The 13,677-nt window shown below is 36.9% G+C and overlaps 1 protein-coding gene across 1 annotated transcript; it reads left to right on the top strand.

Moving 5' to 3' along the window:
• The first annotated feature begins 5,295 nt into the window (after positions 1–5,295).
• On the top strand, positions 5,296–12,203 carry LOC130081989 (dickkopf-related protein 4-like). Its single transcript, XM_056246732.1, has 4 exons — positions 5,296–5,478; positions 5,690–5,800; positions 6,006–6,090; positions 11,848–12,203. Exons 1-4 carry the CDS (start codon positions 5,374–5,376, stop codon positions 12,087–12,089), a joined length of 543 nt encoding a protein of 180 aa, XP_056102707.1. The 5' UTR covers positions 5,296–5,373; the 3' UTR covers positions 12,090–12,203.
• Positions 12,204–13,677: the final 1,474 nt, after the last annotated feature.

Here is a 13,677-nt window from a genome sequence, read left to right as displayed (position 1 = left end):
AGCTCCATGATTTATCTGAACTACAAGAATATTATATGAACAAAAAAAAAAGACGAATGGCATATTGCTCACAGTCCTTAAGAACATTTTTAAAACAATTCTGAGGTAAGATTGTTGACACAAGGTAGTACTTGGATGTTTAGAGATAGCCTAAAAAGTTTGAGAACTCATGATCTAATTCACATCCAACAAACATCCAACAGGTATTGAAAATAGAGTAATTGTAACAGTGCTCAGGTCTCCATTCAGTCTTCTGTCTTGAGGACAGGTTTGTTCTTGATGGGCTCTTTCGGCAGGGCAGGAATTACGTGCTGTGTGATTGAGTTTCAACAATATGATTACAGCTGCTATAGGGCACATGAGGAACAGACTCAGTGATTCAAAACACTCCTTTTATCTTTAACTGCCAATGTCTTATCTATATTGCCCTGGAAAAATGGGCAGTATTTTGTGTTTTTGACTTGTTACAATTTTCTTGTCTTGTGTACATACATAACTGATAATATGATAATATGCCTCTGTCATATGCTGTGATAAATACTACAGCTATAGCTTTATCCCATTGTATTCACTACGCTTCAAAAATAAAACATTTATATATTTAATTTAAGTAATGTAATACATTTATTCAGCAAGGATACAATAAATTGAGAAAAAAACTGTAAAGGCATTTATATTATTATTATTTTTTATATTTTAAATAAATGATTTTCTTTGGAACTATCCATTCATTAAATAATTTGTAAAGAAAATGTATCACAGTTTTTACAAAAATGTTAAGCAGCGCAACTGTTTTCAATATTTATAATAATAATAAATGTTTCTTGAGCAGCAAATCAGCATCTTAGAATGATTTCAACAAGATTATTGGACAGTGAAAACTGGAGTAATGATGCTAAAATTTCAGCTTTGCCATCACAAGAATAAATTACATTATAAAATAAAATAAATAAATAAAATTGCAATACTATTTCACAATATTGCTGTTTTTATAGTAGTTTTTGGTCAAATAAATGCATCCTTGGTGAACATGACTCCTGTTCACAGCCATACGCACATACAACAAAGAGCAGATCCACAAGTCAACACTTAAGTCAATACTTGTTAACTGAGACCATGCTTGCAACATTAGTCAGTTCCTTATTGTTTTATCCAGCAATCACTCAACCTTTCCACATTACCATTTTGTGTTCCCAAACATTCAACAGTTATTAAAGAGAGGTTTTTTTATTTATTTTACTTAACCATTAGTATTTTGGTAACTACTAATAATGTTTTTTGATACGAGGCTGAAAAGAAATACAAGAAAATCCATCATAAAACATAAAACACAAAACATATACTTTTCTGAGATTATAACAAAATGTAATCCATAATCAGTCTCAGTTCACTGCCTTATATATAAATGAAATATCTTAATCATTACTTTTAAAGTTATTTTTACCTTTGGATGCATTCTCTTCTCCAGCGCAGGAGTGTATTCAGTGTATTCAGGTGTGCGTGATGCAGGGGTCAGTTGTTAGATTTGTGGGTGTTGCTAAAGGAAAGGTGCTGGCTGTGTCCACTGCTGCATGAGATTTGTTGAGGGAAATATACAGACATGTACACGTACACGCACACACAAACAAACACTGCGTCATAACAAGAGTAATTGTGTGCATCTGCTGCTCTTTATTGGGTAGGTGAATGACCTGCAGGCTTCTTTTCATCACAATGAGCCTTTATCTGTGATCTCTCATCCAGCCTCAACACACACAATCAGCTGCTACTTTTCTCTTGTGAATACACAGTCAGGTTTACAACAGCAACCTAATTGTTGGAATATGAAACCAATGGTGATTGTTCATTATTTGCCACACAAAAGTCTTACCAATAATATCAAAAGTCAGTGACAATTGCAGATTACAGATCCATCGTAACCTCTGTCAGTTTAATTTCCTGTGTAATGTTCGTTCAGCCACAGAACATCTATGGAAAATGTTAAATGACTCAACAGATTTTACCTTTGCCCTGTGCCATCTCTGGTAATTCAAATACGCAAACACGCACACACGCACACGCACACACACACGCACACGCACACACACACACACACACACACACACACACACACACACACACACACACACACACACACACACACACACACACACACACACACACACACATTTAAATTCTTTATTTGAATTAAAAGATAAGCATATATCATGGCATAATTCAAATTTGACAAAAAAAGTGTACAACAGCAGCCAATATCTCAGTCCATTATGCACATTAATGGAAAAGGTGGCACCTACGCCTCCATATGTAGAGGCTACCAATTACTGCTGACACAGAGCAATATCTTGTCAGTTTTTTGGCCTTGTTCTTATGTAGTCCGCAAATCTGCAGGCCTCTTACACACAACTTGTGCACATGGCCTAAACTACCGAAAATGAGGGCAACTTTACAAGAATAGCCAAAGTTATTGAAGACATTGTACCATGGTTGATATTTCAACAGTTTTGAAGCATAGCAGGTGTCCATGTAAGCATCAAAAGAGCAACCAATTTCTATTATTGTAACCGCTTTGGTGTGTTCATTAATTACAACTATGTCAGGTGTATTTGGAAAGTGATTTATAGCAGTTTCCAATGTAGTGCACTGTTCGTGTGGAGGTGAGAACCAGTCTATCTTGATCTTTTCGTTAAAATGGATTGTGGTGAAATTGACATTGTCTCTGAGCTCCTTCACTAAGAGTGCAACAATACGGTCGTGGCGCGCGATGTACAGTCCTAGGCAGGGCAGCCATTAAGGATGTGCGCGATTGTCTCTCTTTGCCGGCTGTGGTGTTGCAGGCAAAACGGTTCGTGTGCAGATGGAAACCATGTTGCTAAGTTGAACTTTGTTGGTAGTACCTGAAGACGTGCTTTAATTGTAAATCTGTGGATGTCATCTTGTAGGGCTGTGTTTTTCAGAACTGTGTGTGACACGTTATGGTCAGCACAGGGCAGGCAGGCCAGTTGTCCTTGTAGGCGTAGGCCTGTCCAGTGTTGCATCATACGCAAATGGAAGTGATCGATTATTGTCCTTCTAGTATTTTGAGTATCAAGGAGTTGAATGTTGTCGCCAGTTATGATGGTTCCTTCTGCCGTGATGGTTGAGTCCGTGACAATGTTCTTATTAACTTCCACAGACTGTCCTGCACACACACACACACACACACACACACACGCACATGCACACATATCATTATGTAGACTTTCCACAGACATAATTATTTATACTGTATATCCCCTAATTCTACCCCCATCACAAAGAAAATCTTTCTGCATTTTCAAAAACCATTACTGTTTTATGAGCTGTTTTCCTTGCAGGGCCGGACCAACAGCGTCAAAAATTCCACGTTGTACTATCTTTGAGGGGGATTTGGTCCTCACAATGTAGGTTAAAACAAGATCACACACACATAATCAGGTTTATTAATAACTAAAACCATTTAAAAAAAAATGTCATGACTTGAAATAAAAAGAACATTAACTGAACTGAAATAAAATATCATTTCATTTAGTTTAAGTTGAAGTACTAAAATAACTCAAACTAAATAAATTTAAATAAATAAAAAAAACTAATATGACATAAACACACAACTAAATGAATACAACTTTAACTAAAATTAAAAATAACAGAAAATAAGAAAATAATTAATTCAAAATATTAACAAAAACTATAATAGTATATTTATGATACTAAAATAACACTGAGATGAATATGAGCTTGAAGAATGTGCTTATGCTAAAGGGCTTGGAGTCTGCTTCTGCTCTGTCTATCTGAACATGGCTGGCTTTTATAAATCAGCCTGAGGGTTTGAAGACTGGTGGGTGATCTTCCATCACCTGCCCTATGTTCAGCACAAATACACACACACATACACCCACACAGGAGCACACAGGTGCACACGCGCGCACACACACACACACGCACACAGACGCGCACATGCACACACACATGTTGGGTTTCCATGTTTTATGGGGACTTCCCATTAACATAATGGCTTTTATACTGTACAAACTGTATATTCTATCCCCTAATCCTACCCCTAAACACAACCCTCACAGAAAACATTCAGCATTGTTACGTCTTCAAATGTTAAGCTGTTTTCCTCATGGTGACCAAAAAACTAAAAGATGTCCCCACACCACAAGGTCAAAAATTAATGGTATTACTATCCTTGTGGGAACATTTGGTTCCTATAACATACAACCGGTTTTAACAGGAATCATTTAATATACTGAAAGGGAATTGTATTATTGGTTTAAAATGTAATGCTTGGATTGGATAGCAGTAATAGTGTAGGAATATAGGTAAAGTGTCTTGGAAAAGTAAAAAAGAAAAAAGAAAAGAAAAAGATAGACATACAATGTAAAACAAAAATTAAACAAATTCAGACAAATTGTATTTTAAATGTTGATTGAACTACAGAAAAAATGTCCTTTGGTTAAACCATTATGAGGACATATTTGTATATTTGTTATTCGGAATGAATAATGTTTAGTTCTATTTAGTGTATTTAATAAATTTGGTCATAGTTGTTGTTTTTTGTTTCAAGTCACCGGACAGACAGAAAGACATACACAGATAGACAGACAGAGGGAAAGACGGACAGACACAGATAGGTAGATAAACAGGTGAGTCATGTAAAGCTGTATGTAAGAATTAGGTTATGACAAATTAAAGCAACTTGTTACTAATTGATAATTTGTTGAACAATAAATCTGTAGTTGACATGACATAAATGTTTTAGCTGAACAAGACATTTTTATTTAGTGACTAAACATATTCAGATCGGCACTGTTATTATCATCTACCTCCTAGTCCGGTGAGAAACATGGATTTTGTTTCCATGATCCCCCCCCCCCCCTAAGCCAGCATTCAAGGTGTAGATAATCACCTGTTCCGTTGCAGGAAGCAACTTACATCCGAGTCTACTGATGCGGTTACATGATGGCTGTCATTTAAAGGATGTCAAATTTTTCATCAACAAGTTTCAAAGGTGTTACATGTGTAAAGGGTCTATGTGGATTCACGTGCCATGAAAGGTACATCCAAGCTTTCATGTTTGTTATGCGTACGGGCCATAATTTGCCTTAATTGCCACTGCAATGCACTACACACTTCCTACATGAGCTGAGACTATAAACATTAGAACACTCAGAAACTAACCACTAATGAAAGACCCTTCCTTTCTTCTCTTCTTTTTTCCCCCTCAACGTTTAATTTGGGTAATTGCCGTAGGTCCATTAAAACACAGGAGAGGTTGCTCTTCCACACTAGAGCTCAAGGTCTTGCTCTTGCACACAGGCTCATTGTGGTCAGGACCGTTTTGATTCAACAATGCAGACAATTATTGCTATGTTTTGGCTGTCTGTTATTTCTGCAGTACAGTGCCTGGATTCCAACATTATCCACTCCTCCAGGGAAATGACAAACTCTCAAGAGGTAAGAATATACATTCTTAAACCCTTAAAACGTTTTTATGTGCCTTCATATGTTTACGTTGGAACAATATCATACAACTAATGAACACACAAAGCTATTAGTGTCATAAAGGAAGGTTTCTATGCTTATTGTCATTACTTGTTTGCACTTTCAAAACTTTTAATTGCTTTTGTTAAAGTCTGTTTGACATGAGCTCAACAATCTCTTCCAGTCAATATTGCATTTACGGAGTGACACAGTGGCAAATTCCCATAATTCTGTTAGAAGAACCTCAGGTCTCCAAGGAATCAGAGAAGCTTCACAAGAATGCACCGCTTCACAAGTAAGATATTCCTTCCAATTTGATTCAACACTATATTGTTTATACACTATACGGTCAGTTATGTCTGACCGTGCCTCATTTGGATAGCTTAATATCATTGATATATCAAACTTAAAATCCCAAATTTCTGTCAGCATATTCAAGTTCATTAAATGGACATTCTTTCAGAAATGAAAGGCTGATTAAAATGATTGTCTTTCTCAAGGCACCTGAATGCAAAGGCTCCAAGAAAAAACAGCAAAATGCTGCCAAGACAAAGATTCAGTTGGATGGGCGAGGAAGTCAAAAAGGTGAGGAGAGAGATTTATTTATTCTTTTTTTTTTTTTTTTTTGTGATAACTTAGTTATCACATATAATTAAGTTATCACAACTAAGTCATGTTTTTGATTATACTTTTGGTCAGGTATTGATTACTATTAGACATTTTCAGTTCAGGACAGACATAATATTTCTGTAAAAACTCTTCGCATCAGCGCAACAGGCTGTATCTACAGTAAAGTTATATATCTACAGTGCAACTGAGGTTAAAAAGACAAATGATTAAACTGTTAACTCAAAATGAACAGTTCCGAAGAGTGCATTGATAAACTAGAACAATGCTATGGTTCTCAATTTTCATATTAAGTTTGACATTTAAAAAAATGTGATAACACTTTACAATAAGGTTCATTAGTTAACATTAGTTTACTACATTAATTAGTATGAAGTAATAATGAAACTGCACAGCCTTTATTAATCTTTGTTAATGTTAATTTCAACATTTACTAATACTTTATTAGAATATTGTTAACATTAGTTAATGCACTGTGAACTAAAATTAACAAACAATGAACAGCTGTATTTTTATTAACTAACGTTAACAAAAATTAACACATACAGTAACAAATGTATTGTTCATGGTTAGGTCAGGTTAGTTAATACATTAACTAATGTTAACTAATGAACCTTATTGTAAAGTGTTACCAAAATATCCCAAATAATAGGCGGAAAGAAAGAATAGAAAATAAATAATTTTTTGATGGCCGAGGGTATATTTTTTGATATCGTAGAGGGCATGATGGCCGATATCACACCATTTAAAAGATAGTACAAACACGCACAACAATTGCTGAAATTAAATATTTTATTTTACATAATATTTACTAAATTAGAAATTAATCATTCAAAAATTAAGATGAAAAAAATATTTGAACTCGATAAAAAATGTAACTTCTTGATTCTGTAGGCTAATCCTATTATAGGCTATTAGTAAATATACTGTATGCACTGGGAATAATATTATTTCAAATAAAGACAAAGCAGCGCTAATTTTCCGGTAATTGTAATTATGTCATTTTTCATACAACATAGCGACCAACTGGATATAGCGCAGCATAGCTTTAAATCAAGGATTCAAGTAGGCAAGAGCAGGGGTTTTCACACTTTTTGGAATCAGGGACCCCTGGGGTAGAACATTTTCCAAGGACCCGTTCATAATTATAACGGTGATTAAACCCAAAGTTAAGGATTTATTGGTGCAAACGGCCCCATTGTAAATGTACTTTTTAATAACAAGCAACAGCTCAATTTCATTATTTAATGTATTTTCCATAAGTGTAAGTCACATTTTATTATTAGATTCAGAAATAATGTAAATAAAATGAAATGTTAACAAACTCTAAACACTGTAAACATGTATTTTACTTCCCCTCACTCTAAATCCTTTCAATTGAATCCCTATTCAAAACAGAAAAAAATATATAAATATGTGCAAAATAAAAATAAATTATAGTGCCATTCATTACAAACAACATTTAGGCCAATTTTAAAAGCCAAGATTATAACAAACTTATTTAAAGAGAAACTTAAACTGCTCGTGTATCTCTCATTCAGCATGAGTCACAGTGTAATATTTGGTTGCTAAACTATTATTTATCATGTAAAGAAGGATTAGTACTTTTCGTGTCCCAATCTCCACTCAAAATAGCATCCGTCACATGCAAAATGTAATGTGTCGCTTGCAAAATGTGTTTGAAATAACACCACTGCATGCTCATGCTGAGCGACACAGCCTACATATTGTACAGGCAAATTAAATTGAGTAACAACTTTTTCATGTTTAGTTTTCTCATAAGAGGCTGCGATGTCATGTCATGTTAGCAAAGTGAGAAGAACTGATATGTTGTGTGTGTGGGCATGAGGCGCCGGAGCGATAGCTTGGATCATATCAACAACTTAAAATACTCTTTCAGATAAGAGTAAGGCATCATTCAAAATGGTAAAGGGTCTATTTTTATTTGTGTATCTTCAAAATAACAGCAAAACGTTGTACTTTGATATATTAATTATTTGGAGAATTAATGGCATAATAGCTAGTGCATAATATATTAATTATGTTTAGATTTAATCGCATAATACGTGTAGCTACCTTATAATCACAGTCAAAGTTTATACTTTTGATTTCTTTTTTCATTTGTGTCATTTTCCCATACAGCAACATATGGCGCTTTTCCATTACCAGTACCAGCTCGACTCGACTCGCCTTGGCTCGCCTCGACTCGGCTCGCTTTTCACTCCGTTTTCCATTGCAGAAAGTACCGCCACAAACAGTACCCGGTCGTCATAGCGACGCCTTTCGTTCCTCGTTGCCCCATCCAAGCTCTCGCTGGATCCTCTCTTCGGCAACTAAACAAAGGAATGTCTGCACCTCCTCGTTTGACCACGGCGTATTCTTCCGAGTTGCCATAATAATAGTAGTAAGTTTAGTAACTATCTCTGGCCAAACTATTTAAAAATGGCGAGGTTATTCTGGATACTCCATCTGGCGCGTGCAATGATGACGCAGTGAATAGTGACGATTCTCTCTGACCAATCAGCAGTCGGCATTGTTTTCACGTTACATTTTAGTATCGCCTTAGCTCAGCTCAACCTCGCCGGAGGTGGTACGAAAAAAAGTACCCGAAAGCAGGTACAGGTACAACTTTTACACAGTGGAAAACCAAACAAAGGCGAGTCGAGTCGAGCCGAGCCGAGCCGAGGCGAGCTGGTACTGTGTAGTGGAAAAGCGCCAATAGTGTCGACCAAGACCCGGCCCACAACTGGGCCATGTGGAATCCACGTGTAGCAGATGTGGGCCGGATCTGGGCCAACACTTTCTGGGTTATTTTTCAGCAATAGGATTTTATATATTTTCTTCAACAACTTATGTGCATATAGAATGGTGCATAAAACAAATTCATGAGTAAAAGAGGGGTTTAAATAATAAAACAGCTCCATAGTGAATTCCAAGTGATCTAGCAGGGGCTAATGCCGAGTTCAGACTGCACGATTTTCAAAATAATCGGGTCACTGTTGTTTTCACACTGCATGACTATCTGGGGTAACATTCAGTTGCTGCTGTGTTCACACTGCACGATGGATCGGCGACAGGAGGTTTCACACTGCATGACTTTACAAAAGAAAGAATCGCCGACAACTTCTGCCTGGTCCGCAAACTACGTTTCACAACCAAACAAACGCGAGAAGTGATAGGAAATAACAGGAGATCACGCGTGCGTGAGACCGGAGTTCTCGCACGACACTGAATTTGTTATTAAAAATGATAGCCTACAAATTGTCTGTGCACTGATTTGTAGCGAAAATGAAAAAAATAATAATAAACAGTTTATGCAGGAAATGGTTGGGAAGACGAGGGGAGCAAGGACTGTGTTTTGCAAAGAGAGTTGGGGGTAAATAAATAATTTTGCAAATGTCCTGCTGTTGCTGCTGGTCAGGCAAATGTTTGTGCTTTGTTTTTGTTTGATATAATTGTAAATATAGGCCTTTCTATTAAAATACTGATATTATAACTCCTCCTCCTCCTCCCTGTATCTTGCTCTCTCATTGGCTGTCGGTCATCGCCGATGTACATTCACACAGCAGGATTGTGAATCGCCGACAGGTCCAGATATTTAGCATGCCAAATATCTCACGGGCGTCGGCGACTCGTCGGCGATTCTCTCAGATCGCGTCTTTGCTCATTCACACTGCGTGATTGTCACTCGCGTGAACGAGCACCGATTTGCCTGTGATTTCGGGCATTTGTCGGCGATTTCTCAAAACCTGTCGGCGAGCCAAAATCGGGGCTAAAATCGTGCAGTCTGAACTCGCCATTAGTGTTTCATTTAAACCTTATGCACAAGTTCCGCCAGTAGTGGGCATTCGTGCAACATAGCAATGCCGCACATCCGAGTCCACGAGATGGAGGGAAGTTAGGAGTGAAGGGCATGAAAATTTGGAGAGGAACCATGATTGTAACGCAGGCGTTCTTCAACGCTTTCAAAATAAAAGTCACATCGGCCAAGCGGCCGATTTCAATTAGAAGAAAAAAAATCCTACTGGGATCTTACAGTTATGCCGGGCGTACACCAAAGGATTTTCACAGTCTCAGACTAAAGACCGGCCGTTTTTAGGAATCTTACTGGAGTCTCGGCGCGCTCCCGTCGTCTCGATCGTTAAATGTGAGGTGATAATCTGCAGTCGGCGACCCGATTTATGCCAGTCTTTCTCTAGTCTTTCATATCAAACATGTTTGATATTATCGCAAGTCCTAGCATAGTCATAGTGACGTAAAACAATCAACAACCAATGAAATCGTTCTCAGAAAACAGGAAACAGAAAGCCATCAGTCACAACAAAGAAACATGTCGACGGACGTGGAAACACAACGAGCGCCAAGTAGGCGAAAATGGACCGTGGATAAAGAGGAGCGCCTTGTCGAGCTTGTCATCCCATTAAATAGTCAACTCTTTATTAAGAAATGTTCACATAACAAGGTCTAATTTGATTTTTTTTTTCATTCCTGGAAAAGAATGTGATTTATTGTAATTAAACAATATAAATTTAAAAAAAATTACTCATCAAACAAAAAATATCCATAAAAATGCCTATTTTAATGGAGGAAAAAATTAGGATCCCTTATAACTAGTGATACCCCCCTTTGTTGAAATTAATTCAGTGAGATAAAATGGTGGAATGGCTGATGTCAAAGTCCTTTAAAATATGCATCTTTTTAAATCCTTTTCCACACTCATAAGCAGTGTGGGGGAAATATATGGGGGTGTCCTAATTTATTCCTCCTCAAAAATTGCATTCTTTTAAAATTACATTTCACAGAGAGTCTTAAAAAGGCCTTCCTTATTTTTAAATAGTTTAGTTAAATCACTGGGTCCTTCAGTATTGTTAAAATTGTTATTACATGTCCTTATGTTGAAAAATAGACAGGCTTTCATGGTGTCCTATTTTTTCATATATGGTTGCCTTTATATAATTTAATAATAATGATAATTTATTATTATTTTTATTATTATTTAATGATGATAATCACATAATTTGGACAGTGACTCCCACCCCCTGCAGAACACTATCACTGCACTGTTTATTCATTGTATATATTGTTTACATTATATATATATATATATATATATTTTTTTTTTTTTACTATCCACTGTGCTGCTGCAACACTGAGAAATTCCCCATTGTGGGAATGTCAGGTCTATCTTATCTTATATACCACCACCACTTTAGGCCTACCTTCAGACATATTTTGGATCATACAACATAATGTGATACAGTAGCTAACTATAGCTGCTTCTCCTCCATTTTTGTTAAATCACTGCTGAGCATGATGGGAGGAATTTGGTGGGAATAAAAAGCTAAAATAATCTAGTTGTAGTCCTTTAAATAGTGTCACTACAAGATTCAGTGTTTGTAAAATCTTTAGTCTGAGACTAAAAACTGTGAACCCAAGTCTTTAGATGTGAGCTGATAATCTCATAAAGTCTTTTTTAAATCTTTTCAAAGTCTTTAGGTGTACAGAAAGCATAAGTCTCCTCCCTGTGTATCTTTTTTTCACTTCCATGGTCCCCTGGCTCTAAAATATTCTATAGCCTATGTTGTATTGTGGTATTGTTTTGTTGTTCAAAGCATTAAAAAAATAGAAAAGCTTAAAATCTTCTTGGTTTGACCGCGGTGATTCATTTAGTTTCCTTACTGCCCCTAATTATATATTGAATTATTTTGCCTGCAGTGCCCGAGATGTCCCCGTGCGTGCGCTCGCGCGACTGTGAGGAGGGTCTGTGCTGCGCCTTGTATTTGACTGGCAGGAGGTGTCAGCGCGTGCCCGCTCTGGGCGAGGTCTGCCTGCTGCGGGGACGCGCCAAATTCCGCCGGAGACTGGACCGCTGCGACTGCGAGAAGAGCCTGTCCTGCCGCGCGCAACCCGACGGCCCTCGCGGACAGGGAGTGTGCCATCCCGATCAGAGGTCCTAAAGGGACTGGTTCTTCACAGACATCTATGGAACGTTGCGTGAAATACTACTTTTCTGAACTTTTTAATATTACGTGTTCTGAATGAGAATTTAGCGAGATAACGTTACATAACGGACACGGGGATATGTTCAATTTTTTTTGAAGCAATCATTACGAGGTCAAATTACTAAAGTAATTATTACTAAATAATTTGCTTTTAAAATGTGTAGAAGTAAAAAAGGAAAAAAAAAGAGAATAACGCAAACACGCTGAAGACAGTGCACAATGTGGCTTTGGTTTTCTTTTCCTGTGCCTTTAAATCTGTACAAAAGTTTGAGCCGAGCCTCGAGCGCCCTCTGTCGGGTGAATAGGTATGCTGAGTCTTGTCTTCGTCCGTGGCGTTTCCGAACACTCCTCCTGGAAGTCTATCAGTACTGCACCTCTCCTGTGTCTTTTGCCAAATTTACACTAAAGTGCTTCTGAAGTGGCATTCAGATGTCTTTACACACTGTTTATTGTAGTTCAGAGGTGGCATAAAAGCATTTTTACAGCAATTACAACTATATTTTTGTTACCGGTGTTGTGCTGAGCCGGACCTGACACCATTGCTTGCTTGAATATTGAGAGCATACAATACTAGAGAATAGAGAGCAGCTCATTTCAGGTCATGGAGCACTCACCGAATGGGCTGATGAACTGAATTAAACATAAGGGAGAAAGATTGTAGATTGTTGAATGGCCTCCATGAGCAGGTTTGAGAAATGTACAAATCTAACCCACTCCTACTGATTTTTTTTTATAAATTCCTAATGTACTTAAACATTATTCAACGATGCGTAGTCCTTTACTATTTGAATCAGCAGATGAAGTCAAAACATTTTGAAGGTCCTTAATAATGTCATTTTGAATCCATCTTTACTATTTGAATCAGCAGATGAAGTCAAAACATTTTGAAGGTCCTTAATAATGTCATTTTGAATCCATCTAACTAAAAATCTATGTATATGCACTAAAGAAAAATGCAACACAATGACAAACATGCATTTGCCTTGATATGGCTAAGCAAGCTCTGGTGATTATTACATATTAAATGGTCACTTTACTTTGGCATTGGATGTTCACACAGCTAAGATTTCACAATTGCCAGGCCAGCCGTGATCATTACTTATTAAATGCAGTGTCATTCAGCATAATTTTAATCATATCTTTATAAGAAATAAAGGATCAGGTTACATCCACAAAGTCATCATGAAATCAAGAGACTATTTTTATGGAATATTGCAGCATTTATAACTAATAAAAAAAAAAATGCACATTTAAATAATAATGTTCCCTTGTTTTCCTCCCAACATCTCTTCTCTGGTGGCATGTGCACCGGTGGGAGTGGGACAATAATCTATCCCCTACAGCAACCTGTCACACACACACAGCAATTAGCAAATGACAACATGGTCCAATCAATTTCCAATGGAATAAATAAAGTCCCACCCTATATTTTGCCCCTTGCTCAAGACGTCACAGACACAGGTCACAATAGTAGGTACTACGGTGACATAAAAAAAAAAAAAAATAATATGGGAGGGAAATTTATATTTCAATGATTTTGAAA

Source organism: Rhinichthys klamathensis, unplaced genomic scaffold (assembly GCF_029890125.1).
Source record: "Rhinichthys klamathensis goyatoka isolate OS25496 unplaced genomic scaffold, OSU_Roscu_1.1 h1tg000040l_1, whole genome shotgun sequence".
NCBI classification, from domain to species: domain Eukaryota; kingdom Metazoa; phylum Chordata; class Actinopteri; order Cypriniformes; family Leuciscidae; genus Rhinichthys; species Rhinichthys klamathensis.
This window is presented reverse-complemented; position numbering and strand designations above follow the sequence as displayed.

Bases quoted from the DNA above. Each gene is read 5' to 3' on its own strand.
- LOC130081989 (XM_056246732.1), top strand. From the start codon at position 5,374: ATGCAGACAATTATTGCTATGTTTTGGCTGTCTGTTATTTCTGCAGTA. The intron at 5,479-5,689 runs GTAAGAATATAC...AATCTCTTCCAG, and splicing joins AAATGACAAACTCTCAAGAG to TCAATATTGCATTTACGGAG. The intron at 6,091-11,847 runs GTGAGGAGAGAG...TTTTGCCTGCAG, and splicing joins TGGGCGAGGAAGTCAAAAAG to TGCCCGAGATGTCCCCGTGC.